This window comes from Hyla sarda, chromosome 6, assembly GCF_029499605.1.
Source record: "Hyla sarda isolate aHylSar1 chromosome 6, aHylSar1.hap1, whole genome shotgun sequence".
Classification (NCBI taxonomy): Eukaryota; Metazoa; Chordata; class Amphibia; order Anura; family Hylidae; genus Hyla; species Hyla sarda.
In genome coordinates, this window is record NC_079194.1 from 6768099 (window position 1) to 6794949 (window position 26851).

A 26851-nucleotide genomic window follows, 5' to 3' on the forward strand; every position below is an offset into this window, starting at 1 on the left:
TTACTGAAGTGTATGCACTGACTGGTGTCTGGTAGCACCCCCTACAGTACAGGGAGGTATTACATGTTCTGTACTCTTTACCTGTATTACTGAAGTGTATGCAGTGACTGGTGTCTGGTAGCGCCCCCTACAGTACAGGGAGGTATTACATGTTCTGTACTCTTTACATGTATTACTGAAGTGTATGCACTGACTGGTGTCTGGTAGCACCCCCTACAGTACAGGGAGGTATTACATGTTCTGTACTCTTTACCTGTATTACTGAAGTGTATGCAGTGACTGGTGTCTGGTAGCTCCTCCTACAGTACAGGGAGGTATTACATGTTCTGTACTCTTTACATGTATTACTGAAGTGTATGCACTGACTGGTGTCTGGTAGCACCCCCTACAGTACAGGGAGGTATTACATGTTCTGTACTGCTCTTTACCTGTATTACTGAAGTGTATGCACTGACTGGTGTCTGGTAGCGCCTCCTACAGTACAGGGAGGTATTACATGTTCTGTACTCTTTACCTGTATTACTGAAGTGTATACAGTGACTGGTGTCTGGTAGCACCCCCTACAGTACAAGGAGGTATTACATGTTCTGTACTACTCTTTACCTGTATTACTGAAGTGTATGCACTGACTGGTGTCTGGTAGCGCCCCCTACAGTACAGGGAGGTATTACATGTTCTGTACTCTTTACCTGTATTACTGAAGTGTATGCACTGAATGGTGTCTGGTAGCGCCCCCTACAGTACAGGGAGGTATTACATGTTCTGTGCTCTTTACCTGTATTACTGAAGTGTATGCACTGACTGGTGTCTGGTAGCGCCTCCTACAGTACAGGGAGGTATTACATGTTCTGTGCTCTTTACCTGTATTACTGAAGTGTATGCACTGACTGGTGTCTGGTAGCGCCCCCTACAGTACAGGGAGGTATTACATGTTCTGTACTCTTTACCTGTATTACTGAAGTGTATGCACTGACTGGTGTCTGGTAGCACCCCCTACAGTACAGGGAGGTATTACATGTTCTGCACTCTTTACCTGTATTACTGAAGTGTATGCACTGACTGGTGTCTGGTAGCTCCTCCTACAGTACAGGGAGGTATTACATGTTCTGTACTCTTTACCTGTATTACTGAAGTGTATGCACTGACTGGTGTCTGGTAGCTCCCCCTACAGTAGAGGGAGGTATTACATGTTCTCTACTGCTCTTTACCTGTATTACTGAAGTGTATGCACTGACTGGTGTCTGGTAGCGCCCCCTACAGTACAGGGAGGTATTACATGTTCTGTACTCTTTACCTGTATTACTGAAGTGTATACAGTGACTGGTGTCTGGTAGCACCCCCTACAGTACAAGGAGGTATTACATGTTCTGTACTACTCTTTACCTGTATTACTGAAGTGTATGCACTGACTGGTGTCTGGTAGCGCCCCCTACAGTACAGGGAGGTATTACATGTTCTGTACTACTCTTTACCTGTATTACTGAAGTGTATGCACTGACTGGTGTCTGGTAGCGCCCCCTACAGTACAGGGAGGTATTACATGTTCTGTACTACTCTTTACCTGTATTACTGAAGTGTATGCACTGACTGGTGTCTGGTAGCGCCCCCTACAGTACAGGGAGGTATTATATGATCTGTACTCTTTACCTGTATTACTGAAGCGTATGCACTGACTGGTGTCTGGTAGCTCCCCCTACAGTACAAGGAGGTATTACATGTTCTGTACTCTTTACCTGTATTACTGAAGTGTATGTAGTGACTGGTGTCTGGTAGCGCCCCCTACAGTACAGGGAGGAATTACATGTTCTGTACTCTTTACCTGTATTACTGAAGTGTATGCACTGACTGGTGTCTGGTAGCGCCCCCTACAGTACAGGGAGGTATTACATGTTCTGTACTCTTTACCTGTGCCAGGGTTAGCTGCTCCTTTGGACACCAGATGGGGGCGGCTCCATGTAACTATTTTAGGACATTGCTTGTACTGTACAGGACCCTGAAGAAGCTCCTGTCCTCTACATAGACCAGTGTTTCCCAACCAAGGTGCCTCCAGCTGTTGCAAAACTACAACTCCCAGCATGCCCGGACAGCCAAGATCCAGCAGATCTTTCTTACTTTTATATTTAAGAACTTTCTTTATTTAAATCTACTGATTTCTGTTTAATCCTCACTTTTTCCTATTTTTGGATGACATTTTGGTGGCTCCAGAACCAATTACCAGGTTTCCATAGAGTTCTGGTCTCAACATACAATGGTCGTTCTGGAACCAATTAATATTGTAACTTGAGGGATCACTGTATATAAATATTAGAAATTCCTATGAAGGCCCAACCATGTAAATAACTTACTATTGTACAGGTTTGTGACTGCTCCAAAAAGGGGTTCTACCGAATTGGGTGATCCCTACTTGTTGGTGGAGTCCTCTGACAATAAAGTCATCACAATGTGTGCCCCTCTACTAGGACCCCTAGTGATCCACTATGATCAGAGCGAAAACATTCAGCAATTGCTCTATTTCCCTGCAGTGCCCCCACAGGGGAAATTAAGAATTACACAGTCCATTAACATCAGTGGGTTGTTTGTTTAAAAGGGTTTATCCAGGAATAGAAAAACAGAGCTTATTTCTGTCAAAAACAGCACCCCGTCTGTTTCCCAGGTTGTGTGTGTTATTTCAACTTGGCTCCATTCACCTCAATGGAACGGGGCTGCAGAACCGCACCCAACCTGGAGACAGATGGGGAGCGGTTTTCGAAAGGAAATGGCTCTGTTTATCTATTCCTGGATAACCCCTTTAACCCCTTTAGGACCCTTGGTCCTGCTCTCCTGATATAACGCGGGGTTACACAGTAACCCTGCATCATATCACGGCGGGCCCGGCGTCATAGTGAAGCCGGGACCCGCCTCTAATACGCGCGGCGCCGATCTCGGCGCCGCGCGCTATTAACCCTTTAGCCGCGCGCTCAGAGCTGAGCCGCGAGGCTAAAAGCGAAAGTTGCCGGCTAGCTCAGTCGGGCTGTTCGGGATAGCCGCGGCGAAATCGCGGCATCCCGAACAGCTTACAGGACAGCGGGAGGGCCCTACCTGCCTCCTCGCTGTCCGATCGCCGAATGACTGCTCAGTGCCCGAGATCCAGGCATGAGCAGTCATCCGGCAGAATCATCGATCACTGGTTTCTTATGAGAAACCAGTGATCAATGATGAAGATCAGTGTGTGCAGTGTTATAGGTCCCTATGGGATAACAATGATCAGTATAAGAGATCAGTGTGTGGTGTTATAGGTCCCTATGGGATAATAATGATCAGTATAAGAAATCAGTGTGTGCAGTGTTATAGGTCCCTATGGGATAACAATGATCAGTGTGTGAAGTGTTATAGGTCCCTATGGGATAACAATGATCAGTGTGTGCAGTGTTATAGGTCCCTATGGGATAACAATGATCAGTGTGTCCAGTGTTATAGTCTCCTATGGGATAACAATGATCAGTATAAGAGATCAGTGTGTGCAGTGTTATAGGTCCCTATGGGATAACAATGATCAGTATAAGAGATCAGTGTGTGCAGTGTTATAGGTCCCTATGGGATAACAATGATCAGTAAAAGAGATCAGTGTGTGCAGTGTAATAGGTCCCTATGGGATAATAATGATCAATATAAGAGATCAGTGTGTGCAGTGTTATAGGTCCCTATGGGATAATAATGATCAGTATAAGAGATCAGTGTGTGCAGTGTTATAGGTCCCTATGGGATAACAATGATCAGTATAAGCGATCAGTGTGTGCAGTGTTATAGGTCCCTATGGGATAACAATGATCAGTATAAGCGATCAGTGTGTGCAGTGTTATAGGTCCCTATGGGATAATAATGATCAATATAAGAGATCAGTGTGTGCAGTGTTATAGGTCCCTATGGGATAATAATGATCAGTATAAGAGATCAGTGTGGCCAGTGTTATAGGTCCCTATGGGATAATAATGATCAATATAAGAGATCAGTGTGTGCAGTGTTATAGGTCCCTATGGGATAACAATGATCAGTATAAGAGATCAGTGTGTGCAGTGTTATAGGTCCCTATGGGATAATAATGATCAGTATAAGAGATCAGTGTGTGCAGTGTTATAGGTCCCTATAGGATAATAATGATCAATATAAGAGATCAGTGTGTGCAGTGTTATAGGTCCCTATGGGATAATAATGATCAATATAAGAGATCAGTGTGTGCAGTGTTATAGGTCCCTATGGGATAATAATGATCAGTATAAGAGATCAGTGTGTGCAGTGTTATAGGTCCCTATGGGATAACAATGATCAGTATAAGCGATCAGTGTGTGCAGTGTTATAGGTCCCTATGGGATAATAATGATCAATATAAGAGATCAGTGTGTGCAGTGTTATAGGTCCCTATGGGATAATAATGATCAGTATAAGAGATCAGTGTGGCCAGTGTTATAGGTCCCTATGGGATAATAATGATCAATATAAGAGATCAGTGTGTGCAGTGTTATAGTCTCCTATGGGATAACAATGATCAGTATAAGAGATCAGTGTGTGCAGTGTTATAGGTCCCTATGGGATAATAATGATCAATATAAGAGATCAGTGTGTGCAGTGTTATAGGTCCCTATGGGATAATAATGATCAATATAAGAGATCAGTGTGTGCAGTGTTATAGGTCCCTATGGGATAATAATGATCAATATAAGAGATCAGTGTGTGCAGTGTTATAGGTCCCTATGGGATAATAATGATCAGTATAAGAGATCAGTGTGGCCAGTGTTATAGGTCCCTATGGGATAATAATGATCAATATAAGAGATCAGTGTGTGCAGTGTTATAGTCTCCTATGGGATAACAATGATCAGTATAAGAGATCAGTGTGTGCAGTGTTATAGGTCCCTATGGGATAATAATGATCAATATAAGAGATCAGTGTGTGCAGTGTTATAGGTCCCTATGGGATAATAATGATCAATATAAGAGATCAGTGTGTGCAGTGTTATAGGTCCCTATGGGACCTATAACACTGCAAAAAAAAAGTGAAAAAAAAAGTGAATAAAGATCATTTAACTCCTCCCCTATTAAAAGTTTGAATCACCCCCCTTTTCCAATAAAAATAAATAAAAAAAACAGTGTAAATAAAAATAAAAATAAACATATATGGTATCACCGCGTGTGGAAATGTCCGAATTATAAAAATATATAATTAATTAAACCGCTCGGTCAATGGCGTGCGCGCAAAAAAATTCCAAAGTCCAAAGTAGTGCATTTTTTGTCACTTTTTGGTCACGCTCAATAAGTCCAATCAATGCAAAAATGGTACCGTTAAAAACGTCAGATCACGGCACAAAAAATGAGCCCTCATACCGCCCCATACACGGAAAAATAAAAAAGTTATAGGGGTCAGAAGATGACAATTTTAAACGTATTAATTTTCCTGCATGTAGTTATGATTTTTTCCAGAAGTCCGACAATATCCAACCTATATAAGTAGGGGATCATTTTAATCGGATGGACCTACAGAATAAAGAGAAGGTGTCATTTTTACCGAAAAATGTACTACGTAGAAACGGAAGCCCCCAAAAGTTACAAAACGGTGTGTTTTTTTTACATTTTGTCGCACAATTATTTTTTTTTCCGTTTCACCGTAGATTTTTGGGCAAAATGACTGACGTCATTACAAAGTAGAATTGGTGGCGCAAAAAATAAGCATCAGAAATAAAGAAAGCGAACTCCAGCTCGGCTCAGGTAAGTGCGGCTTTATTCACATCAACGAGGCAACAGGTACAGGGAGGAAGTGACGCGTTTCGGCCAGGTGCTGGCCTTAGTCGTACTAAGTACGACTAAGGCCAGCACCTGGCCGAAACGCGTCACTTCCTCCCTGTACCTGTTGCCTCGTTGATGTGAATAAAGCCGCACTTACCTGAGCCGAGCTGGAGTTCGCTTTCTTTATTTCTATTGTTCTGGGTGAGGTCCACACCCTCTCCTTGCTTGGGATCCAGACCAGGGATAGAGCCGGAAACTTCCTCTACTTTCACAAAAAATAAGCATCATATGGATTTTTAGGTGCAAAATTGAAAGAGTGATGATTTTTTAAAGAGCAAAAAACGAAAATGCAAAAACGGAAAAAACCCCGGTCCTTAAGGGGTTAAACAAACAACCCACTGATGTGAATGGACTGTGTAATTACTCATTTCCCCTGGACTAGACAGGACGGGTCCTCCAGACAGTGAGATGTTCTATATAACCGCTCAACCCTAGGAGACCATAAATGGAGGGCACCCACCACCACCATATTATAAATCTAGTATTGCCTGAAAAGGTAGATTTTCTAAAATGAAGAAGCCCTTTACAGGGGTAGTCTCAAAATTAAAACCTATTTACTTACAGGAAATGATCAGCATCCAATCAGTGGGGGTTCAACAGATGGGACCCCCGCAAACTACTAAAACATTTACTACATTCTCTTCTTAATATATAATACACATAATAAAAAAAAAAAAAAAAAAAAAACACATAATTCTAGGCGCACTGACCCTTTAGCATTCTCTGCCTTTTATATGAGGGATCAGTAAATATCTACAGATTTATACCTGGTCAGAATTCATAAGAATTTTCTTTTTTTAAATATATATAAATAATTTTAAAAGAGGTGTACTCTGCTGCCCCTGTGTTTGAAACATTTTGTTCCGAACGTTTGGAGCAGGCGGCGGGGGTCGTGATGTCACGGCCACTCCCCTTGTGAAGTCTATGGGAGGGGGCATGACGACTGCACATAGACTTGAATTGAGGAGGTGTTGGGTGAAGTCACCAGGGGGTGTGGCTGTGACATCACGACCCCTGCTGCCCGTTCCAAGCTTTCGGAACAATAGACTTGCATTGAGGGGACATGATGGTCGCCACAACACCTCCCATAGACTTGCATTGAGGGGGTGTAAAGTGACGTCACTAGGGTGTGTGGCTGTGACGTCACATGGGGATGTGGCTGCGACGTCACCAGGGGGCGTGGCCGTGACGTCACGACCCCTGCCGCCCACTCCTAGCATTCAGAACAATAGACTTGCATTGAGGGGGCATGACAGTTGCCACGACACCTCCCATAGATTTGCATTGAGGGGGTGTGGAGTGATGTCATGAGGGGGTGTGGATGTGACTTGACCAGGGTTGTGTGGCTGTGACATCACCAGGGGGCGTGACCATGACATCACCACCACTGCCGCCCACTCCTAGCGTTCGGAACAATAGACTTGCATTGAGGGGGCATGAAAGTCGCCACGACCCCTCCCATAGAATTGCATTGAAGGGGGTGTGGAGTGATGTCATGAGGGGGCGTGGCTGTGACATCACAACCGCCAGCACCCAGCATTCTAAATGAATGCCGGGTGCTGCACAGAGAATACGAGAAGGGGTTCCAGCTGCGGGGCCCTCGCCATCAGACATCTTATCCCCTATCCTTTAGATAGGGAATAAGATGTCTAGGGGCAGAGTACCCCTTTAAAGCAAATCTCCAGCGAAACCGGACAGAATTGAAATTTTTTCACATTTTTGCTTAGTTTTTAACCTGCTGTTAGTTATGATTACAAAGAGTCCAGAACTTTGTGCCAGATGGTCAAAAAAAAAAAAAAAAAAAAAAAAAAAAATTATATATATATATATTCACCCTGCTCTGTACTGACGAGGGGCAAGCACCCCGAAACAGCTGTCTGCAGATGGGTACCCTTTCCTTCTGGAGAGAGAGTTCTGGCTTGGCATTAATCCCGATTAGCTTTTTATATTCCGTAACTGGAGCTAAGCCGATACCAGGGAACATCGCCTGAAAAGGTGATGTAATGAGCTGATTTGCATATTCCCCTACCCAGAATGCCTGAGGAGTGCTTAGTGGTCCTTGAAAGCTCTGTCACACCAGGAGTGGTGAACTCTCCCTGAGTTAAATACTCATCCCGTTTAGTATATTATATACATATATATATATATATATATATATATATATATATACATATATATTTATTTCCAAAGTACCAACAGAGCAGCACATCCAAAAGGGTAGATAAATAAAGCGGTGCCAGCGGCGATATGGCCCGGTCAAGGCGGTCACACATCCAAGGTAGTAATCCGCAGCACTCCAAGAGTAGGTGCAAAAATAAAGTGCTTTATTCCATACTAATACAGAGCAACGTTTCAGCTGCCATGCAGCCTTTCTCAAGCTTGAGAAAGGCTGCATGGCAGCTGAAACGTTGCTCTGTATTAGAATGGAATAAAGCACTTTATTTTTGCACCTACTCTTTGAGTGCTGCGGATTACTACCTTGGAGATATATATAGGCTTGAGAAAGGCTTCATTGTGAGGCTGAAATGTCGCATTGACTTGATGAGCGAATAAATACACCTTTTTTTGCCATTGGAGTGCCGTTTTCCTTTTTGGAGGTGTTTGAAGAAGGGTTTGGAGTTTGAACCTGTGAAAGCTGAGCACCCGATTTGGACTTTAAGTCCTATTTTACAGTGCCGGTTCCCTTATTCTTTACTACATATATATATATATAGAAAGATAAATTATATAAGAAAAAAAATATATATTTTTACAGATATATACACACACACTACAAAGAAAATGTACACTTGTATATAAAAGCTTTTTCCTCTGCCACCCCCCACCATACATCCGTCCACGCTTCTCCTGAGCATAAATACAGGATACAATGAGCGCAGTAGATTTATCTCACTTCCTTGGAAACACATGAGAAATAAGAGTTACTATGTATGGAAATGTCTGGGACAAAACCGTGACTTCACATTTCACAGGTCTCTATAAATAGGACGCTCTCCGCCAGTGGGCACCGATATATTAGAATTACAAGGGATTTCACAATAGGCTATTTAGCCGGAGCTGGAACGGGCATCATGTAATAATACGGCCATGTGATATCAGCTGATCGGTCACATCGGCCAAAAGGGGTCGTCCTGTCTCACCCTTTCAACCCCTGAAAATGTTGCTGTTCAATAACAAAATAATGATAAAAAAAAAAAAAAGTTTATCATGTCAGTCATCAATGCACCTTATGAAAAAACACCAACCCCAAAGAGAGTCCAAAAAAATTATAATTATATATGTACAGTGGTCCCTCAACATACGATGGTAATCCGCTCCAAATGGACCATCGTTTGTTGAAACCATCGTATGTTGAGGGATCCGTGCAATGTAAAGTATAGGACAGTGGTCTACAACCTGCGGACCTCCAGATGTTGCAAAACTACAACACCCAGCATGCCCGGACAGCCGTTGGCTGTCCGGGCATGCTGGGAGTTGTAGTTTTGCAACATCTGGAGGTCTTCAGGTTGTAGACCACTGTTAGAGAAAGTTGTACTCACCTGTCCCCGCCGCTCCGGACCGTCACCGCTGCCCGGGATGTCGCCGTCCATCGCTGTCGCTGCGTCCCCGACGCTCCGGCAAGGCCTCTGCTTCCACGGCAACCGCGCTCTCCGTCGCCGCCATCACGTCGCTACTCACGCCCCTCCTATTGGATGACGGGACGGCATGCGCAGCGACGTGATGACGACTATGGAGAGCGCCGACGATGCAGGGGATCCTGGAGAGGACGCGCCAGAGCCCCGAGGACAGGTAAGTGATCGTCAGCGGACCATACGGGGCACCGTAAACGGCTATCCGGGGGCAGCTGAAGCAGTCTGAGCTGCAGGATAGCCGTTTATGCGATGGCCCCGACATACAAAAGTATCGTATGTTGATGCTGCCTTCACCATGAGATGTCCTCTGAGAGAGATTGTATGCTGAAATGATCGTATGTCGGGGCCATCATAGGTCGAGGGGTCACTATATATATATATATATATATATATTATATATATATATATATATATATATGAACCAAATACAGGCGCAGCATTCCAACAAAAAAAGTGATTTAATGTCTCATGTCAGCTGACATGAGACATTAAATCACTTATTTTGTTGGAGTGCTGCGCCTGTATCTGATTCTTATCTTGGAAGGGATCTGATCAAGTCCTTTGGGACGCTGGCACCAATTCTCTGGTTTTGGGAATATAGATATTATATATATATATATATATACACACACATATACATATTATATATATATATATATATATATATATACACACACACACACACACACACCGTATATATTCCAGTATAAGCCGAGTTTTTCAGAACGATTTTTCGTGCTGAAAACGCCCCCCTCGGCTTATACTCGAGTAAACTCTCCGCCTATCAATCCCTTCTCAGTGGTCTTCAACCTGCAGACCTCCAGATGTTGCAAAACTACAACTCCCAGCATGCCCGGACAGCCATCGGCTGTCCGGGCATGCTGGGAGTTGTAGTTTTGAAACATCTGGAGGTCTGCAGGTTGAAGACTACTGATGAAGGGATTGACAGGCGGTGATGATGAAAGGGGGGATGACGACGGGGGGTGATGATGACATGGGGTGTTAATGATGGGGGTCTGGCTGATGACAGGGGGGATGATGACATGGAGGAATGATGTATTTCCCACCCTAGGCTTATAGTCGAGTCAATAACTTTTCCTGGGTTTTTGGGGTGAAATTAGGGGCCTCGGCTTATATTCGGGTCGGCTTATACTCGTATATATATATATATATATATATATATATATATATATATATATATATATATATATTCTTTATTCCAAAAATCATTCAATACAAAGAATAACAAAATGATAATGAAGAGGAAAAACTTTTTACAGACTCCCTGGTAGTGCTGGATAAGGACTAAAGTGCATAAGTAAAATAAGTAATACATGGATCACCTATAAGTACCGAGTGCATCAAAACATAGGCAGCCATCATAAATCACTAAAAAAGTATGGCTATAATAATGCGATAAATAATCTGTATTAATTCAGTTTATATCTCTTCAGCATATATGTAAAGTGCTAGTGCAGGCCCATGTAAGCAATAAATGTATGTGAATAACTGACCAGGCTACATTTGTAGATGTTGTATAATAGATAAACACATAAAGGTGATCCATGTGTTACTTACGCACTTTAGTCATTACCAGCGACTCCGCAAATGTGCCCGGAAAACAGTTTTTCCTCTTTACTATTATTTTTAAATATACTTTGTATTGAATTATCCTTCAAGGTTGCTGTTCTTTTGTAGGATATATCGATATCCCCATGACAAATTATTTTTGGAATAAAGAATATATAATCTTTGGACTTTATCTTTGGGGGTTTATGTTCTTTTGTAGGCTACACTCATGCACTTTTTTTTATTTTTCCAAATTAGCTAATACTAGACAGGTCTACAGATTTGTAAATTACTCCTATATAAAAATCTTAATCCCTCCGGTACTTATCAGCTGCTGTATGCTCCACAGGAAGTCGTGTAGTTCTTTCTAGTCTGTCCACAGTGCTCTCTGCTGACACCTCTGGCTGTGTCAGGAACTGTCTAGAGCAGGAGAGGTTTGCTATGGGGATTTGTTCCTGCTCTGGACAGTTCCTGACATGGACAGAGGTGTCAGCAGAGAGCACTGTGGTCAGACTGGAAAGAACTACACAACTTCCTCTGGAGCATACAGCAGCTGATAAGTACTGGAAGGGTTAAAGTGTAACTATTGTTAACAACTTTTGATATAATGGAGATAATACGATTATATGTATTAGTAATACACATTGTTAATACACATAATTAGTAATATACATTGATTAAAACATTTGTATATTTTTGGTTGAAAAAATTCTGTCCCTGCAGCTATTGTCTGTGTGTCTCTATGAGGAGTCCAAAAACAGGAAGTGAGGGCAGGAGAAGCAAGGCCCTTAGCAGACTCCTGGCTTGTCAATCATCCTGATGTGTGAGCGGGAAGCATGCAACAGAGCCTCAGCGCACAGAGCCCCGCTTGTCCTCAGCGCACAGAGCCCCGCTTGTCCTCAGCGCACAGAGCCCCGCTTGTCCTCAGCGCACAGAGCCCCGCTTGTCCTCAGCGCACAGAGCCCCGCTTGTCCTCAGCGCACAGAGCCCCGCTTGTCCTCAGCGCACAGAGCCCCGCTTGTCCTCAGCGCACAGAGCCCCGCTTGTCCTCAGCGCACAGAGCCCCGCTTGTCCTCAGCGCACAGAGCCCCGCTTGTCCTCAGGGCACAGAGCCCCGCTTGTCCTCAGCGCACAGAGCCCCGCTTGTCCTCAGCGCACAGAGCCCCGCTTGTCCTCAGTGTACAGAACTCTACTACATAGACCACAGCGATCAGAATACAGATTTGCCTGAAGTTACATAGACTTGCATGAAACTTAAGGCAAATTTGTGTCCAGCAGCAAAACACACACGTGTGAACCTTCCCCTTTAACAGACATCCTATCGCTGGAGCAACAGTTACACTTTAATATCGGACTTGATAATAGGTTAAACAAACTGATCTGATTTCACATAATGCTCTTTTACTAGAAAATAACTTGTGCTTTATGGTGATGAAAGGGAGGGAGGGGGGGCAGGATATTATATTGGTTTTCTTTATTTTTGCACACCCAGCGTGCAAAAACATAGTGACGTGGCCTCAGTTAACAAGTATCTGCAGCAAGATAAACAGGAAACCTATAAGGAAAGTCATTGTTCACAACATCTTCCAATGACCGGCAACAGATGCACATGAAAGGAAGCAGGGCGCCCCCTCCACTCTGAGGCCAGGATGACACCGCACAGAACATTCTCCACTTCAAAAGACAAATTAAACTTTTCCCTGTTTATCTTATGAATATTCCAGGAGTATTGTGATGTTCTAAGCACTATAATACAACACCACACCCGAACCTCAGTCACTTTATCCTGACAAGTACAGTAAATATTTATAAAGACAAAAGTGCAAATAGGATGTATATAATCCCATAAGAACCGAGCCGCGCCGGGCGCCACCTACCTTGTAAACTTGAGGAATAACAATGTAGAAATGTTTGTGTTGTTCTGCGTTGTAGTTCTGTAGTTGTGCAGCATATTCGTTTTTGCTTTCGTCCGCCATATGGGTGCGCAGGTTCAGCTGCTGTTTTGCCTGGAAAAAAAGACAAAATAAACAAAAAATGTTATTGGTGCACCTGATGTAAGGTAGAGCTCCGCTTCACTATCAGTCACAGCACAAAAAGTATCGTTAGAGAACCAAACAAAAGTCATAGCTAAGGGCCCAGTTTATAAAAGATCTTCTAACTAGAGTCCTCACTCCTCATAGACTGTAATCTCTTGTGATCAGGACCCTCACTCCTCATAGACTGTAATCTCTTGTGATCAGGATCCTCACTCCTCATAGACTGTAATCTCTTGTGATCAGGGTCCTCACTCCTCATAGACTGTAATCTCTTGTGATCAGGACCCTCACTCCTCATAGACTGTAATCTCTTGTGATCAGGATCCTCACTCCTCATAGACTGTAATCTCTTGTGATCAGGACCCTCACTCCTCATAGACTAATCTCTTGTGATCAGGTCCTCACTCCTCATAGACTGTAATCTCTTGTGATCAGGATCCTCACTCCTCATAGACTGTAATCTCTTGTGATCAGGATCCTCACTCCTCATAGACTGTAATCTCTTGTGATCAGGACCCTCACTCCTCATAGACTGTAATCTCTTGTGATCAGGATCCTCACTCCTCATAGACTGTAAGCTCTTGTGATCAGGATCCTCACTCCTCATAGACTGTAATCTCGTGTGATCAGGATCCTCACTCCTCATAGACTGTAATCTCTTGTGATCAGGATCCTTACTCCTCATAGACTGTAATCTCTTGTGATCAGGATCCTCACTCCTCATAGACTGTAATCTCTTGTGATCAGGGTCCTCACTCCTCATAGACTGTAATCTCTTGTGATCAGGGTCCTCACTCCTCATAGACTGTAATCTCTTGTGATCAGGACCCTCACTCCTCATAGACTGTAATCTCTTGTGATCAGGATCCTCACTCCTCATAGACTGTAATCTCTTGTGATCAGGGTCCTCACTCCTCATAGACTGTAATCTCTTGTGATCAGGATCCTCACTCCTCATAGACTGTAATCTCTTGTGATCAGGATCCTCACTCCTCATAGACTGTAATCTCTTGTGATCAGGACCCTCACTCCTCATAGACTGTAATCTCTTGTGATCAGGGTCCTCACTCCTCATAGACTGTAATCTCTTGTGATCAGGGTCCTCACTCCTCATAGACTGTAATCTCTTGTGATCAGGATCCTCACTCCTCATAGACTGTAATCTCTTGTGATCAGGGTCCTCACTCCTCATAGACTGTAATCTCTTGTGATCAGGATCCTTACTCCTCATAGACTGTAATCTCTTGTGATCAGGACCCTCACTCCTCATAGACTGTAATCTCTTGTGATCAGGACCCTCACTCCTCATAGACTGTAATCTCTTGTGATCAGGACCCTCACTCCTCATAGACTGTAATCTCTTGTGATCAGGACCCTCACTCCTCATAGACTGTAATCTCTTGTGATCAGGGTCCTCACTCCTCATAGACTGTAATCTCTTGTGATCAGGGTCCTCACTCCTCATAGACTGTAATCTCTTGTGATCAGGATCCTCACTCCTCATAGACTGTAATCTCTTGTGATCAGGATCCTCACTCCTCATAGACTGTAATCTCTTGTGATCAGGACCCTCACTCCTCATAGACTGTAATCTCTTGTGATCAGGACCCTCACTCCTCATAGACTGTAATCTCTTGTGATCAGGACCCTCACTCCTCATAGACTGTAATCTCTTGTGATCAGGATCCTCACTCCTCATAGACTGTAATCTCTTGTGATCAGGACCCTCACTCCCCATAGACTGTAATCTCTTGTGATCAGGATCCTCACTCCTCATAGACTGTAATCTCTTGTGATCAGGGTCCTCACTCCTCATAGACTGTAATCTCTTGTGATCAGGATCCTCACTCCTCATAGACTGTAATCTCTTGTGATCAGGACCCTCACTCTTCATAGACTGTAATCTCTTGTGATCAGGGTCCTCACTCCTCATAGACTGTAATCTCTTGTGATCAGGGTCCTCACTCCTCATAGACTGTAATCTCTTGTGATCAGGGTCCTCACTCCTCATAGACTGTAATCTCTTGTGATCAGGATCCTCACTCCTCATAGACTGTAATCTCTTGTGATCAGGACCCTCACTCCTCATAGACTGTAAGCTTGGGTATGTGTGTGTATAATATATATATTGTACTAAAGAGGGTGAAATCTACATCTAAACTGGTAATTTTTTTTTCTGTTACACATCAGAATGTATCAGATCTTCAGAGACAGAACAGAACATAACAGAACGTTATACTCGTCTGCTGACCATAGTGTTCCCTGCGGGGAATTCTAAGTCAGCACTTTACAAGGAGCCTGCAGACAGCAATAAACATCACAGCTCCTTGGACCCCCCGAGGGTACAAAATAAAATTACAATTATCCATACTGAATCCAGACCTGAATCTTAATGCTTTCAGTGGAACCAATGTGTGACATTATATGAGGAAAAGGCAGAATTATGCTTATTTCTGAGGTTTGGTTATTGAAATTGTCCCTTTTAACAGCTGGAGCTCAAAAGAAACCCACAGATATTTCCATATGTATGTCCGGAGATGTAGTTTTGCAACAGCTGGAGACACACTAAGGAAAACACTGCCTTACAGAGTAGTCAGCTGGACAAAGGATGTCTGGCTAGGCCAGTAGAAAACAGAGCTTGCACTCTCATGGCAGCTAATAACAGAACTAGAGGTCATGTGGATAATGGCAGGGAGAACGGGAGGGTCAGTTTGTCTCATGCACCGCCATGATTTCTAAATTGTGGACTCCTCCCATGTGAAATAGTATAGGTTATAGGTGGAGACAGCAAACATAGGAAGTAGCGCTCACTCACATGCACTTAGTTAAAGGAGTAATATAGTATCTAGAAACGTATCACTTAGGATCAGCATTTGGGTACCTCCGGCTCTCCCATAGAGGTGCATAGGGGACACAGATCCCGTATACGTTTTTGGATACTGGACTACTTCTTTAATTCAGTAGAATCCTTCCTGCCCCCTGTTGATTGCACATGGGACCCTTGTCAAGTACACAAGGAAACTTCAGAGACAGAACAAACAGAAAAGTGCAGAATCCATTCCGGTACAATAAACCTTTTTATATCTTTATTGCTTCTCAGGATTAATAAAATGTTGCCACATGTGACGTGTTTCAGGGGAGTAAACTTTATGAAAGATTTGCTTTAAAAGGGGCACTCCACTGTCCTAGCAATTGGAACATTTTGTTCCAAATGCTGGGTGCGGGCTGCGGGGGTTGTGACGTCACGCCACCCCCCCTCAATGCAAGTCTATGGGAGGGGGCGTGGCGTTTGCCACGCCCCCTCCCATAGAGTTGCATTGAGGGGGGTGGCGTGATGTAACAAGAGGGCGTGGTCGTGACATTACAACCCCCACAGCCCAAAAACAGCGTTCAGAACAAAATGTTCCGAATGCCAGGGCAGTGGAGTACCCCTTTAAGAAAAAGGTAGTGACCTGAAACGCATTGCATGTGGCATCATTTTATAGATCCTGAGCAACAAATATTTATCAAGTTTTAACGCATTGGAATGGTTGCTGGACTTTCCCGTTTGTGCTGGAGATTTTTAAAGGGGTATTCAAGGGAAAAAAAATTCTTTTTTTTAGATCAACTGGCTCCAGAAAGTTTAACAGATTTGTAAATTACGTCTATTAAAAAATCTTAATCCTTCCAATAGTTATCAGCTGCTGAAGTTGAGTTTTTCTTTTCTGTCTGACCACAGTGCTCTCTGCTGACATCTGTCTGTCTCAGGAACTGTCCTGAGCATAAGAGGTTTGCTATGGGGATTTGCTCCTACTCTGGACAGCTCCCGAGACAGGTGTCATCAGAGATCAGTTAGGCAGAAAAGAACAACTCAATTTCAGCAGCTGATAAGTACTGGAAGGATTAAGATTTTTTAATAGAAGTCATTTACAAATTTGTTTAACTTTCTGGAGCCAGTTGTTATATATATTTATTTATTATTTAAAAAAAAACTTTTTTCCTGGATAACCCCTTTAAGTTATGTGAAATCTTTACCTTTTCCACGTCAGATTTTGTGGCATTGGAGTCATTATCCAGTTTCTCGAACGTCTGCTGCGCCTTCTCCGCTTCTCTGCATTCTCTCTCAAACTTCTTTTTACTCTGCAGATATTGGAATATTTTAAGTAAAAAAAAAAAATTCACATAAAAAGCAAAGGTATAATACAATAAAAAATAAATTACATAAACTGTATAATAATATTCTCAACGTGGTCATAAACTGAGTGATCGACTGTGGCAGTCAGTGGAATTGTTGCTCGTTCGCCAATTCCTTAAGGTGTGAACAGCGCACGGCTGTACGGCTCATCATGTGGCTTATGACTACACCAAAATTTAACCCCATCAGCCTGTGATAAAAATTTGGACGAATATTTCAACCTTCGTGTTGTAAAATCTGTTCCACAAGCTAAAAGTTTACAGTATGTCCTGTTATCCCCACATCTGAAAAAGTATAGTGAAGCCTTTGTCCACATGTATTGTACTGTAAATGGTCGTGTAGAATCTGCAGATTATCTGAACGTGGCCTTACAGGTAAGTTACCATCATCTCATTCTGCAGCTGTATGATCCTCACATGACAATTTCCATTACATTTCAGTGAATAATGAATAAACCCAAACTCCTAAAACCAAGATACCCAATAAGAGCCGTCACTTACACTGTCCATCTGTTTCAGACATATGTCCAGGTACTGCTGTGCTCTCCGCCCCTCCTGCAGATGCTGTCAGGAAAAGAAAGGGGAGATATTGTCAATTGCTACTCAAAGGGGGGGGGGGGACTGAGGAGTCTGGCAGGGAAGGAAGGGGAATGGGACCGAGACTAAGGGAGTCTGGTAGGGGAGGAATGGGGACAGGACTAAGGGAGTCTGGTAGGGAGGGGGACAGGACTAAGGAGTCTGGTAGGGAGGGGGACAGGACTAAGGAGTCTGGTAGGGAGGGGGATAGGACTAAGGAGTCTGGTAGGGAGGGGGACAGGACTAAGGAGGTCTGGTAGGGAGGGGGACAGGACTAAGGAGTCTGGTAGGGAGGGGGATAGGACTAAGGAGTCCGGTAGGGGAGGAAGGGGGACAGGACTAAGGAGGTCTGGTAGGGAGGGGGACAGGACTAAGGAGTCTGGCAGGGAAGGAAGGGGAATGAGACCGAGACTAAGGGAGTCTGGTAGGGGAGGAATGGGGACAGGACTAAGGGAGTCTGGTAGGGAGGGGGACAGGACTAAGGAGTCTGGTAGGGAGGGGGACAGGACTAAGGAGTCCGGTAGGGGAGGAAGGGGGACAGGACTAAGGAGGTCTGGTAGGGAGGGGGACAGGACTAAGGAGTCTGGCAGGGAAGGAAGGGGAATGGGACCGAGACTAAGGGAGTCTGGTAGGGGAGGAATGGGGACAGGACTAAGGGAGTCTGGTAGGGAGGGGGACAGGACTAAGCTGTCTGGTAGGGAGGGGGACAGGACTAAGCTGTCTGGTAGGGAGGGGGACAGGACTAAGCTGTCTGGTAGGGAGGGGGACTGGACTAAGGAGTCTGGTAGGGAAGGTACAGGACCGAGGAGTTTGAGAGGGATCTGGCAGTGGCTTAAACCTGGTTATTCTGATTAATATAAAAAAAACTTTGCTGTCTACTGATGAATCTATAAGTTCCAGTCCTGCATGATACTAGAATGATCACTCCAGGAGCTAAAACTGGAGAGGAGAACTTACTAAGGAATAGTAAAAGGTGTTGTCCAGTTTAGATAGAACATTTTACTATACTCTATTACTAATTTGAAATACAGGGGGGTTCTGTTCTGGATTTTCATCTCTTGGACATAATGGAGAATGGTTTCAGAGAGCGCCTCTAGCTCTGGAGGACCCGACCCCTCCTGCATTTCACAGACAAAAACATTGATAAAATGCACAGAGTGTAATGCTTTATTTAACCTGTGGTGGAGCTGCGGGGAAAGCGAACACTTAGGCTAGGTTCACACTATGGAATTTTCGGCAAGATTAAATCCGAGCAGGGATTTAGTGTGGCCTGCGCTGACTAAATCAGTGGCTGTAGGGCCTTGCGCACATTGTTGTCCCCATAGACTCCAGTGGATTCCAGGTGGATTCCGCCGAAAAAATGAGCAAGATAATACTTTTGGCGGCAGAATTCAGCAGGGGGAACGTCGACCGCAAAGGGATTCTGCTGCATCGGAATTTCGTAGTGTGAACTTTAGCCTTATTGCCAGGTTTCCCTGCAGATCACAGCTGATCACTGGCAGAGATCGTGTGATCTGTTATTGACTAAGGATCCTTCTAACAAGAAAAGTAAGTAATTACATTTTCACAGTAGGGTCACACAGGAGCGCATAACCAGTGCATTTGACACTGCGGACGTGCTGCCTGCAGTCACACAGTGAGCTTCCTGCCGCTGCCATGGCTGTCTCCCCTCTTGTAGCTGCAGATTTCCCGCCGGAAGTCGCAGACACAGAGCTCTGCTGTCGCTCTGTGACTGCCGGCAGAGCATCCACAGCGTCAAATACACTGCGGATGCGCTGTCACGTGACCCTACTCTCAATCTAAGTTTGATTAGTTATGTCTGGGCTCCTTCGGATGACTGCAGCTCTACCCGATTGGTGTGAACTCCTCTTATCCCTGGGTTTTAATCAAAAATTCCATTGTCAAACAGTAAATCTCAACCCTGTTACCCCAGCCATTTAACATCAGACTTTAAATGGGTACTTCGGTGAAAAACTTTATTTATTTTATTTTTTTTTAAATCAACTGATGCCAGAAACAGATGTGTTAATGACTACTATTAAAAATCTTTACCATTCCAGTACTTTTTAGCAGCTGTATGCTACAGAGGAAATTCTTAGCTTTTTTTTGTCTTGTCCACAGTGCTCTCTGCTGACACCTGTCTGTGTCAGGAACTGTCCAGAGCAGGAGAGGTTTGCTATGGGGATTTTCTCCTGCTCTGGACATTTCCTGACATGGACAGAGGTGTCAGCAGAGAGCACTGTGGACAAGACAAAAAAGAAATTCAAAAAGACAAGAATTTCCTCTGTAGCATACAGTTGCTAAAAAGTACTGGAAGGGTAAAGATTTTTTAATAGAAGTAATTTACAAATCTGTTTAAACTTTCTGGCACCAGTTGATTTAAATAATAAAATTAAAAAAAAAAGGTTCCCACCGGAGTACCCCATTCACAATTTCAGAACATAAAGAAAAAACACACAGACATTACTGCTATGATAAAATAAATACCGATTTGCGCTCGGCCTTCAGCTCGTAGGAATACTTCATTATTTCTGCATACACTCTGTGTCCAATCTCCTCGGCCACTACTTCCCGCTGTCCGGCATAGTCATTCAGCTCGTTCAGTATATTATAAAATGCTATACATGATGTAAATCTGCCACGGAAAAAATAATAATAAATTAGATTCTCATTGTTATTCTCGCCATCATTTGCTGTGGCCGTGTCTGTTTCTTGCCTTATGTCGCTCATCCAAGCCACAATTAGTCTCTTTATAGACAATAATAATAAGGGTTGGGTCAGGGTCACCAAACCAGGGTGACTCCAGCTGTTGCAAAACTACAACTCCCAGCATGCCCGGACAGCCAAAGGCTGTCCGGGCATGCTGGGAGTTGTAGTTTTTCAACAGCTGGAGAGCACCCTGGTTGGGAAGCCCAGTGTTAGGTATATGAAGGAGATGACAGTGATACATTACATAAAATTGTGTAGTGACTTCCTTTTGCATCTATAAATCTGTTTTCAGACGCACACACTTCAACTATTCCTGTCCTAAATCCTGACTGACAGAAGAACACTACAGGAATTAGGGGGGGGGGGGGGGGGGGGGAATAAAAGCTTTTTATGTTGTTAACACTCTCAGAATGACATTTTTATGTTTAGGCCTAAAGTGGAATATTGTGGAATAATTTTTGCACTATTTTTTGTTGTTGTTGTTGAACCTGGAACTGGGCTACATCAGATTGGACTCTCTGAGTGCAATAGGGATTGGTATCTATAACAAGGGCACAGTTGTCAATCCTCGGACCTCTTACGCCGAAGCGTGGTTGGTTGATGAATAATTGGTTGACCTGCGAGAAAGGTTATAAAACCTTCAGTTTTGCATTTGTTTTAGTTGGTTGTCCCCTGAGGAAGCCACCATATGTGGTGAAACATGTTGGGGGAAGAAATCCTGCACAGTTTAACTAGTCACTGGGCATGCTCCTCCATAGGACACCATGTTGCGGACGGGAGAACGGGGCAGCAGCACCAAACAGAGGACAGCCGCAGGTGAGCTATCTGCAAGGAGGGGGCTGCTACTAATGTCTACAGCAGCCGCCTCCATTGCACACAACAAGGAACCTACATATCATACGGTAAACAGCACCAGAAACCGCGTCACCCTGGTGTCAGATTCCCTTTAAAATATAAGTACTCTTACTTGGTATCGGCGAGTACTAGAATTAAAGTATCGGTACTCGTACTCGGTCTTAAAAAAATGGTATCGGGACATCCCAAGTTTGCAGAGAGACAAGCAGGATCTGATTAAGAGGTCTTTCTCTCACTCCCTGCATGTATGTGACAGCTGGAAGATGGAAACTGTTGTATGTATAGCTAATGAACGGTAGTTGGACAAATACATAGGTTGGAAAGGATGGGCTATGGGTTTAGATCCCCGGAGTACCCCTTTAATGGAATGGCAGCAAACATGTATGCAATGTATGGAAGTCCCATAGACTGCGAGAAGCGATGGCTGAGCATGCTGCTGCTGAATTCACTTAATGACCCGGCTGGATCAGAAACCCGTCTGTAAAGTGAACGTTGCTGTTTGCACAATGAAAGCTGTATGGGACTTATTTAAAAAAAAAAAAAAAAAAAAAAAAACAAGAAATAAAAAAGGATGTGATTTTATTACAATGCAACTTTGAGCTGAAGACGCGCGCGCGCTGCAGAGGGGGAGCACCGGAGCATTTTCTCCTAGTGCTGGAATTGCTGGATGTGGTTAAAGATAGAATAAAAACGTAAAGAAATACCTTGGCTCTTCATCCTTCGTAGAACGTTTTGGACAAAACTTTTTCACCAAATTCCTAAAACAAAACAAAAACAGAAAAGGTTTATCTGGGAAAAGTCAGTGAAGCCTCTTTATTCATTATTTACTTCTTTCTGCATTCACAGTGGATACAGCACAACTAAACCTTTAAAGAAGCACTGCCAGGCTTTGTTTTCTTGCCCATACCATGTACACTCGCCATCACTAGTCCTATAGCGACAACTGTTTCATCCCGGTCGAAAGACACAACAGATTTGAAAAACTACAAACACAGGGAGTCATATTGGATCTACAGTAGAGCAATGGTCGGCACTATCTGAAAAGTGGTGGTGCACGAGGAAAAGAGTATTGTAATATAAAAACGGAGGTCCCAGCACTCACCGATGCAAGCAAATGGTATTTATTGTATATCCTAGTCACAGGACGCGTTTCGGCACTTAGCCTTCCTCTGCTAACAGCAGAGGAAGGCTAAGTGCCGAAACGCGTCCTGTGACTAGGATATACAATAAATACCATTTGCTTGCATCGGTGAGTGCTGGCTCCGTTTTTATATTGGATCTACAAACTGAATCCGATGTCACCCGCAGGCGCCTCAACGAATGTATGGACGTAGTCCGGTGATGCACCACCGTCCAACGTTTTCTTCCATTTTCTTGGAGGTATTTGCTTCTGTGCATATGTACTTTTAACCCATTTTTGTGTTTTGGATTTTAATCATGGATCAATAAAGTACTACTATTTTTACTCATATGGGGGAGCCGGACTTTTTCACCTTCCCTCTTTCTGATGATCTCACCTGGAGACACGGCTTCAGTGCACAGCCCGGAGCTTCCAACCTGAGATGGACTGTGAGGAAAGTCACCTGTCTATGTGGATTTATGGGTGAGCTGATATAACTATTTTTCTTTGAGCTACTTGAATACGACGTCACCTGCAGGCGCCTCAACGAATGTATGGATGTAGTCCGGTGATGCACCACAGTCCAACGTTTTCTTCTACTGTTCATACATGTGTAAACATACCAAAATCCCCTACTAACCCAGTTCCTCAAAATCACTATTTCAAAAAACGTGACACATACACCAAATAAGGAGGCCATTTATTTAATGTTTCTCTTTATTTATTTTTTTATTATTATTTTATTTATTTATTTTTTTATTATTATTTTATTTTTTATTATTATTATTATTATTATTTTTATTTTTATATATATTTTCAGTTCATTAATTTATTTCATTATACAAACTGTTGCAGGTGGGTCCATCCTGCTGCTATCTCTATGGGATCAGGATATATAGTAGTTATACACCTCCCCTCCAGCTCTATCTGTATACTGCTGCTGCTATCTCTATGGGATCAGGATATATAGTAGTTCTACACCTCCCATCAAGCTCTCTGTATACTGCTGATATCTCTATGGGATCAGGATATATAGTAGTTCTACACCTCCCCTCCAGCTCTATCTGTATACTGCTGCTATCTCTATGGGATCAGGATATATAGTAGTTCTACACCTCCCCTCCAGCTCTATCTGTATACTGCTGCTATCTCTATGGGATCAGTATATATAGTAGTTCTACACCTCCCATCAAGCTCTCTGTATACTGCTGATATCTCTATGGGATCAGGATATATAGTAGTTCTACACCTCCCCTCCAGCTCTCTGTATACTGCTGATATCTCTATGGTATCAGGATATATAGTAGTTCTACACCTCCCCTCCAGCTCTATCTGTATACTGCTGATATCTCTATGGGGTCAGGATATATAGTAGTTCTACACCTCCCACCCAGCTCTCTGTATACTGCTGCTGAATATGCTATTTTACCACAATTGTTGAAATTACAGAAAAATTTAGAACCTTCATAAAACACCTAAATTGTGATTCCTTGTCAAATCACTTTCTCCTTATGGCAATATTTCAGCCTTCAGTGACTGAACTGAACCCAATATGGCTGAAAACTCCATGGCTGCCACATCAGCTAAAGCAGGTAAGCACAAGGCATACACAAGAAACTCTACATTTTTCTCTAATAATTGCCTATGCTGCATTATATGAGAGACAATTAAAATACATACATTTCCCGGATTGCTTCTTTGAAATCAATGATCAAACATTTGTAAGAATTCCTCACTTTGTGGTTTGCATCATTGATTTTCTTTATTTTCCAAAAATACCCAGATAAACCTAGATTCCGGTAAGTCTTAAAGGGGTATTGCAGTAAAAAAAAAACATTTTTTATATCAACTGGCTCCTTAAAGTTAAACAGATTAGTAAATTACTTCTATTTAAAAAATCTTAATCCTTCCAGTACTTATGAGCTGCCTAAGTTGAGTTGTTCTTTTCTGTCTGACAACAGTGCTCTCTGCTGACACCTGTCTGTCTGTCTCAGGAACTGTCCAGAGCAGGAGAGGTTTACTATGAGGATTTGCTCCTACTCTGGACAGTTGCTGAGACAAACAGAGGTGTCAGCAGAGAGCACTGTGGTCAGACAGAAAACAACATCTCAACTTCAGTAGCTGATAAGTACTGGAAGGATTAAGCTTTTTTTTTATAGAAGTAATTTACAAATCTGCTTACCTTTATGGCACCAATTGATTTAAAAAATATATATATATAAAAATAAATAAATAATGTTTTCCAGTGTTTGGAACGCTGGAGCCGGGAGCGCGTAACGTCATAGCTCCGCTCCCTCATGATGTCACGCCCCGCCCCCTCAATGCAAGTCTATGGGAGGGGGCGTGACGGATGTCACGCCCCCTCCCATAGACTTGCATTGAGGGGGCGGGACGTGACATCCTGAGGGGGCGGGGCTAAGATGTCACAAGCATCAGCTCCAGCGTTCTGAACAGTTTGTTCCAAAAGCTGAGCAGCGGAGTACCCCTTTAACCTCCATAAACCACAAGGCCTAAGAAATAGTCTTAGAATCCATTGAGCCTTGTCCTGGTTACTGTATAGGCCCCTCATAGTAATATCCCCCCCCCCCCCCCCCCAAGCACAGACACTAAAACCTATGTAAATGTTTATTACAGTCCACGATACGCGGTGCCTGTTGCGCCAAATAAAGACAATACAAACCGAATGAATGACTGCAAACACCCAGGCCCGGCCCGCGTATAACCTGAAAATCTCCAACGTATCAGTTTGTCAAGTTTTTGTCCGTTTTTCCATTTATGCAAATTCTAAGCTTATCTCATTATTATTCATTAGGTGAAATACATAACAATGCCGTATCCTAGCAACTGAGCGCCTGCTTCTTCACCCGGGGTCCTTCTGGCATTTACAGATAGCAGGAAGGAGACGTTCTCCCGGAGCACGCAAATAAGAGGGGACGGCTGGTGACGGCTGAATGGATAATGCCCGAGTCCCCCTCAGATTTTGGGGTAACTATTAGGGTGACACAGGAGGGAGAGGTGACTGCGATTCACCTCACAAGCTGATTTTCTTACTAGTGATGAAACCGAAGACGCAGGCGAGGGGTGGGATACAGACGCCATGCATTGGCGCAGTCTAGGGCTGCACGGTTTAGGGGAAATGTGAGAGTGCGATTAAAAGGCGTAAATATTGCGATTTCGTTATGCGATATAATAAAAAGGGTGAAATCTCCCAATTTCATGTCCTCTCTCTCCTATTTCATTTCTAAGTTTGTAAGGAACAGCAAAAAACAGTAGTAGGGGAATTGGGCCCCAACACAAGACCTCACAATACTAAGCTGGATCTGACAAGGGGGTACAGCAGTGTTTCCCAACCAGGGTGCCTCCAGCAACTGTTGCAAAACTACAACTCCCAGCATGCCCGGACAGCCGTATGGCGAAACATTTGTGTAGTTAACACGGCCCTCGATGGGGCACAAATGTATTTTTGATGGGGAGAGGAGAATAACGCGATTCCTGGCTCCTCTATGGAATAATCTAGGCCCCCAATACACATTAACCCCTTCAGGACCAAGCCCATTTTGGCCTTAAGGACCAGAGCGTTTTTTGCACATCTGACCACTGTCACTTTAATCATTTATAACTCTGGAATGCTTTTAGTTATCATTCTGATTCTGAGATTGTTTTTTCGTGACATATTCTACTTTAACATGGTGGTAAATTTTTGTGGTAACTTGCATCCTTTCCTTGTGAAAAATCCAAAAATTTGATGAAAAATTTGAAAATTTTGCATTTTTCTAACTTTGAAGCTCTCTGCTTGTAAGGAAAATGTATATTACAAATAAAAAATTTTTTTATTCACATATACAATATGTCTACTTTATGTCTGCATCATAAAAGTGACGAGTTTTTACTTTTGGAAGACACCAGAGGGCTTCAAAGTTCAGCAGCAATTTTCCAATTTTTCACAAAATTTTCAAACTCACTATTTTTCAGTCATCATTTTAACCCTTTAGGTGTTTCACAGGAATAGAAGCAAAGTGAAGGAGAAAATTCACAATCTTCATTTTTTACACTTGCATGTTCTTGTAGACCCAATTTTTAAATTTTTACAAGGGGTAAAAGGAGAAAATGTATACTTATATTTGTAGCCCAATTTCTCTCGAGTAAGCACATACCTCATATGTCTATGTAAAGTGTTCGGCGGGCGCAGTAGAGAGCTCAGAAGGGAAAGAGCGATAAGGGGATTTTGGAGAGTACGTTTTTCTGAAATGGTTTTTGGGGGCATGTTGCATTTAGGAAGCCCTTATGGTGCCAGAACAGCAAAAAAAACCTCACATGGCATACCATTTTGGAAACTAGACCCCTTGAGGTACGTAACAAGGAAT

General features: G+C 43.2%; 1 protein-coding gene across 3 annotated transcripts in view; it reads right to left on the minus strand.

The window, feature by feature from the left end:
* The window catches only part of FNBP1L (formin binding protein 1 like), a 180523-nt gene that overhangs the window by 38454 nt on the left and 115218 nt on the right, over positions 1 to 26851 (minus strand). For all 3 annotated transcript variants that reach the window (XM_056523123.1, XM_056523122.1, XM_056523124.1), the window contains exons 3-7: positions 22072 to 22125; positions 20291 to 20438; positions 17729 to 17791; positions 17069 to 17173; positions 12896 to 13024 (exon numbers count right to left, since the gene is read on the minus strand). In XM_056523123.1, the coding sequence (XP_056379098.1) occupies positions 12896 to 13024; positions 17069 to 17173; positions 17729 to 17791; positions 20291 to 20438; positions 22072 to 22125 (499 nt within the window). The remainder of the gene's footprint in view (positions 1 to 12895; positions 13025 to 17068; positions 17174 to 17728; positions 17792 to 20290; positions 20439 to 22071; positions 22126 to 26851) is intronic.